This window comes from Agelaius phoeniceus, chromosome 4 (genome assembly GCF_051311805.1).
Source record: "Agelaius phoeniceus isolate bAgePho1 chromosome 4, bAgePho1.hap1, whole genome shotgun sequence".
NCBI lineage: Eukaryota > Metazoa > Chordata > Aves > Passeriformes > Icteridae > Agelaius > Agelaius phoeniceus.
This window is the reverse complement of record NC_135268.1, coordinates 6,271,334-6,277,430: the sequence shown is the minus strand read 5'-3', so window position 1 is coordinate 6,277,430 and position 6,097 is coordinate 6,271,334. Positions and strand designations below refer to the sequence as shown.

At 37.7% G+C, this 6,097-nt stretch overlaps 1 protein-coding gene across 1 annotated transcript; it reads right to left on the bottom strand.

Moving 5' to 3' along the window:
* Positions 1-1,731: 1,731 nt before the first annotated feature.
* Positions 1,732-5,368, bottom strand: LOC143693912 (uncharacterized). Its single transcript, XM_077176771.1, has 4 exons — positions 5,279-5,368; positions 4,513-4,633; positions 4,350-4,421; positions 1,732-2,196 (listed from the first exon to the last, which is right to left on the bottom strand). Exons 1-4 carry the CDS (start codon positions 5,288-5,290, stop codon positions 2,072-2,074), a joined length of 330 nt encoding a protein of 109 aa, XP_077032886.1. The 5' UTR covers positions 5,291-5,368; the 3' UTR covers positions 1,732-2,071.
* Between the last annotated feature and the right edge of the window lie 729 nt (positions 5,369-6,097).

The window sequence follows — 6,097 nt, the reverse complement described above, 5'->3', positions numbered from 1 at the left end:
CTGATGCTTGTTTCATGAGGATACATAATAGGAGTTGTTGAGCTCAACATCCCTTTTTATAATAGAAGATGATCACAGCCAGCACTTCTGCTGTCAGTCTCAGGGGAAAAAAAGGCTGAGTGCAGGAATGGAAAGTAAGAGAATGCTTTACAGGTGCAAATGTCCCTGAAGCAGTAGTATATGATAATTTACTCATACTGCATGGTGCAGCACTCTCTGGTGCCACCCAAAGTTGCCAGCTTGGTCCCAGAAGTGATGCACAGCTATAAATACAGCGAAATGGATTTATCAACCCAGGCACAACATCTCCCTTACAAAGGTGTACTTCTTCAAAACCTCATCTGAACCCTAAGCTTGTGTATTTCTCTACAAAGTGCAGGCTCACTGGCAGGTGTGAGTCACTGCAGGGAGCTGTCCTTATTTTGGGAGGACAGCTGCCTTTGGATATGCTTCAATTACCCTCAACAGCAGCCTGCAGTTCTGTCATCACCAGGACTCAACTCACCCAACACAAACAGTAATATCACCTTTACTTAAATAGCTAAAACATAGGTTTTTTAATCCTTAAGACACATAAAAGGAAAACAAAACAAAACCAAACCAAATTGTGCTGCATATTACCTACAACTGGGTTGTTGAGATGTCCATTTGCTTGTGTAAGAATGTTCTGGATCAAAAAAAGGCTCTGCCATGTTCACCATCACAACTCCAATGGTGTTAGGTGTTACATCAGATGTTAGGAAGGAGCACAGGCCACAAAAATATAGAGGGATTCCTCCCTTGCTAATGTTCCCACATTCAATAGCCTGCCCTTCCTGAACTTCTACACACAAGGACTGCATCTGAACATTGGACTTAAAAGCCACTCAAGTGGCTGCACATGCACCTGTAACATCCCTCTTTTTAAAATTTGATTCTATAAAGAGGCACAAGTGGCTACGTCAGTAGTTTATATGTGTGTAGTAAACTATATATCAAGAATGATAACTAGGAAACAAACAAAACAAAAACAACAAAAACCCAAAACCAACCAAACCAAACAAAAACAACAACAAAACCCCAAAACTAAACAAATAAAACAAACAAACAAAAAAACCCCAAACCTAAACAACAACAAAAAAACCCCCATCCATCATAATTCCCTAACTTTGAAATAGAACCAAATCAAGAAACTGGTTATCACCCACAGGGTCTTCCCAATCCAGATTCCTTCAGTTCTGAGACCCTGCCCAACAAAAGGAACTGAATTAGTGCACTAAAGTGATGGTCTTGTCACTGGGCCAGAGGCAATTAAGCATGGGGAGTGGGGGAAAGGTATATACAGCTGTCAGGAATCTTTTTTAACACTTTTCCCCAGTTAGAGTTAACTGGAGGAAGGCACTTTATTCAAAACAGAAAATTTTTAGATCTCTCCTGAGGAGAGAGTATGAATAGCTCACAGTTGCCTAAAACCTTCCTGTGATATGCATAAACTACATTTTTATTAGAGCTGGATTATACTAGCTGCTATCCAGGAGGTTCAAATGCCTAACCACTGGAGACAATCAGAAGCACAGAAAGATCCTTGCATAATGAACATAAATATCCTTTCAAACAGAAAATCATAATCTACTCTGCTGTAATCAAGTCTATATTGTTGTACAAAGAATTTTAAGCAGAAGAGCAATAGAAAGGACAAGAAAAAAGAGGAACAAAAGAAGTCTGAATGCTTCTTCATGATAATTTGTTTTAATTTTTTTTATAAAGTAGTTATATATGATAATTTATTATTAGACAGTTTCATCTCATAAGTATGATTCTAGTGCTAAAAAGGTTATCTTTCATCTTCATGTTTTAAATTAAAACTTCTCTCAGAAGTTTCAAAGGGGGATTTCAGCCTCCACTTTTGAGGCTAACTAGTGCCTGAAATCCTAGTCAGTGCTTCTTGCCAGCAGTACAGGAATTGCTTTAAACAAATTATAAACCTTCAAACAAGGACAGGCCCAGTGACAAATTTCAGCCTATGAAAGATACCTCAAGCATCTGTATTTCTTCTTCCATTACTTGCTCCCCTTTTCTGTAGTATGACAATTTAACTGGTGGTAGAATTTCTCAAGAGACTTTTCAACAACAGAGTAATAATGTCACCATTTTCAATTTTATATGCCTGCTTGCAGTGTTCAGAAAAGAAAATCATACAGGAAGTCTGGGACCAACCTGAAAAAAGCAGACAAAAATTAGTTTATTTAAAAATTTTCAGTAAATTAATATCCTGAGTATTCAGGGGCATGGAAAATTATTCAGTTATATTAATACAGAACAGATGTAAACTTGGTTTCTTGGCAGCAAAATCACTTTAGAGGTTGTCCTCTTTACTGGATCCCATGAGCAGGAATTAAATAAAATGGAATAGGATGAACAAAACCAACTGCATTTGTTCCTAGAAAGGGCCCTGCTTGACAAAGACAGCATTGATTGTTGCAATTAAACGTACTCAAAACAGAAGAGCAGCTGGTAATTTTTATTACAAAGACTTGTCTACCATCACCCTAATTATTTTCACACAAATCAATTGCTTATTGAAAGACTATCTCAAGTTAACTCCTCGTGCCTATGAAGAACACATCTCCACTAAGTGCTGTTTAAGGAGAGGAATTAAATTTACTTTTTTTCCCCCCAGCATTCCTGAACAGAGCTCCAAAGCACACAAAGAATTTCTACTGCATTGCACAGCCTTTCTAAGGATAGGTAGAGATAGTTATGAGCAAATACAGAAGTGACTATGTAGGCACTTGATAAAAGTACCAGTGATCTCTTCCCACTCTTATTTAATACTACAGATGTGGAAAGTACAAAACCTTTCATTAAGAGATAACAATTAGTCCAATGTAGAAACTAGAAACCTAGCAGCAATCTTCATTAAGGACTTATTTCTACGTAAAATGTAAAAATAAAGCTGTTGTAGAAAGACAATATGCAAAAAAAAAAAAAAATTCACAATACATACAAACAGAAAAAATGTAAGGCAAAACTGAAGTTCAGATCAAGCTAGCAAGGCCTGCAAGTCTAAGTTATATACAAATAACTAGGCTGAATTGCAAACTCCTGAACAGTCCTCAGTCATCCACCATCCTGCAAGTGTGACAATTTTTTCACCATCCTATTACTTAAAAATCCAAAACACAATTCAAAACAATGGGATGTAACCCTATACAGTTTATGGATTTTAAGAATATGCTGCTTAAGGGAAATTTTGCAGAAAAAAATTGAAAGAGAGAGAGAGAGAAATTTTGGCACAAAATAAAAATGTCTTAATAGTGGGACCCAGTGGGCTCTGGATTACTTTCCCAAGATAAATTCTGAAAGCCTCATCACTTGATTAGTTAAAATAAAGCACTGAGAAATGCACATCATAAATATACCAAGGCAATCTTGCAGTGGATGAGACTGAACTGAAGAGCATAATGCATATTTTTCCAATTCTAATTTCCATGACAACTACAATGTTGTATTTAAAATGTAAATTAATGGCACATACAAAGTTTCATAATTTACTATCGGGTTTTAAGTGGCCTAAACAACCCGGTATATCATTTTATTAATACATGCAGACCCTGCCAGAAACTAATCAACAGGGGGAGGAGAAAAATATTGTAAAAAAAAATCACTTTGTTCTTCAATAATTTAATAGCTTTTTACAATCATAAGATACCAGTAGAAAGTAATAAGGAACAGCAGGTTGTTAGAAAAGAGCAAAATTCAACTTTGGGAGGAGGAAAGACACATAGAATTGCTTCAAGATTTAAAAAAAAAAAAAGGCAGTTTTAGAAGAAAAAACAAAAGAAAAGATAATGAGATAAAGGCTGGATATAATTACACAGCAGCTGGTATCCAACACTCAATATTGTTGCAATTAATATGAAAAAGAAAACCACTTCTTAAATAACATCCTAATGCATTTACAGTATGTACCTGGGACAAGACTCAGTGTGTTTTGGGCACTCATCACCTCTGTATCCACTCACATTAGACTTTTCAATCATGCTCCACAGCAGATTTCTTGACAGAAAGGAGTTGAGCCCACTACTTCTTGTTTGCCTCTTAATCAGAAAATATCTTTCTTTAATCACTGTCACAATTAATCACAATCATATGGGTTGGAGACTGCAAAATGACCTAGTAGTTTGAACCACTTCCCTTCCATCAACAAGGAGAGATGAATACAAGAAGATCTAAGTGAAAAATTAACAGTTCATTAAAAAACAAAACAGAAACAATCAAGATAACAGCAATATCCTCTGGGTATGAAAGAACTGAATGCTGTGCACTCCCCAGAAACAAAGAAAAGGAGACGAAGGAGAACCTCTCACCCAAGCTGGTGGCTGCACATGTGCTGGAGAAGACTGTGGGCTGGAGAAGACCTGCTTGGCTCAACCTGCTCCCTGAAACAAAAAGCAGCAAAATGATAGGAGCTTACAAAGCACCTCTGGTGGCAGATGTGGGGTGCTGGCCTGGTCTGGGGTAGCTCTGGACCTCTGGTGTCAATTTCTCTGCTGCTCCTTGCCTGGCTGGACCCAGCTGGTGTTGGCACTGCAGTTCCATGTCTCTGCTGCATCACAGGCAGGAAGAAGTGGTCCCACAGAGCATTGAAAACCTGCCAAAAACCCCAAAACAGACAAACAAAACCAGCAAAGAGATGTTTGCTTCTTAAAGAAGTGACAAAATCCAAAAGACTGGCTTAGTGGCATTCTCTGTCTCTGAGGGTTTCCTACAGCAGCCTTGCAGAAAGCACTGAATCTTTAATGCTGGCAAATCATTTGCATTTAAACCAAAATTTCCTTATAATTCAGCAGCCTTTCTGCATAAAGTAGTCTAGTGGGACAATTACATAAAAGCATCCACTCTGTTTTGACACTTCTTTTTATAGAAAGAAGGTACAAATATATAAAAAGAAACGAAGTAGTTAAAAAATCAGCAAGGAGCATTAACCAACACGAGCATTTGTATAATTTCACTCTAAAAACATGACATTTCTTGACTGAGTGCATCTCTGTCCTCATTCAATGCAGTGGGCAGAGTTTATTACCCCATGTTTCAAAGATAAATGCTGTCAATGAAGTGAAACAATGCCAGATTGTCAAATACCTATTTAGATTACATAAATTACACCTCCCTCCCTGCTGCTCATCAGGAGAGCATTGTACATTCTGGAAAGGATGCATGTGATGATCTTTTGCACGAATGGAGCACATTCATGCTCCCTGCTTCACACCCCAGCAGCTTGATTAACTGAACTTACTTCAGATGTCATCCCTCAGCCCTGAGTTCTCATATCCTGAAGAGCCTTCTTGCAAGCTCTGTTTCCACCCTTTCTGTGCTCGTTTCCCTTTGCACACTGACACACGTTACTGCAGGGACTGGAGGACAAGGACAGAAGCCCTAAGCGTGCATTAAATTAGCTCAGTTTAAATTTAGAGTTGCATGGGCACACCAAACTATCTAAGACTTGTTCTCGGGGGTGAGATTTTGTTCTGCCACAATGTTCCATTCTTACGGTAGTAGGCTTCCAAATGGCAGTTCTAACCTGGTATCATACATTTAAAATTAAAGGAAAATATTTAAAGAAGGATGCAGAATAATTTTTTTTTAATAGTGAAATGTGCGTATCTTGATATGAGTGTTATTATAGAAAGGAACACCTATCAAAGTATTTGACAGACAAAAATATTTATATTTTTTTTCTTTTTAAAGTCAGGATTATACTTCAGTTAAGTGTATCCCATGGGAAGGCATGGGAGGTTCCAAAAGTACTCCCCCCAAAAGGAGAATCTAGAAAATTCAAATGCTTTAATACAAATATACATATCTAACACACAAAGACACCAAAAGTAAACACTTTTTAATACAAAGCTGACTTTTTCCCCCCAGACTTCTGTAGCCACTGCGTTGCCAGAACTGCAAATGGTTCCCAGCAAGCAAAATGGGAAGAAACCATCTGTCTCATTCACAAAAGTTTTAGGTATGCCTTATCATAGTTCTAAAATCGTTCCCACAGACATAAGTAAGCTTAAAAACTGGTAATTTGCAGTGTCACAGTTGTGGCAACATTCAAGTTGGG

What these genes read in the sequence shown, in the direction of transcription:
- LOC143693912 (XM_077176771.1), bottom strand. An exon ending in CAGAGAAATTGACACCAGAG is followed by an intron (nt 4,422 to 4,512) that starts GTCCAGAGCTAC and finishes TTTTTGTTTCAG; the next exon opens with GGAGCAGGTTGAGCCAAGCA. An exon ending in ATGTGCAGCCACCAGCTTGG is followed by an intron (nt 2,197 to 4,349) that starts GTGAGAGGTTCT and finishes TGCTTTTTTCAG; the next exon opens with GTTGGTCCCAGACTTCCTGT.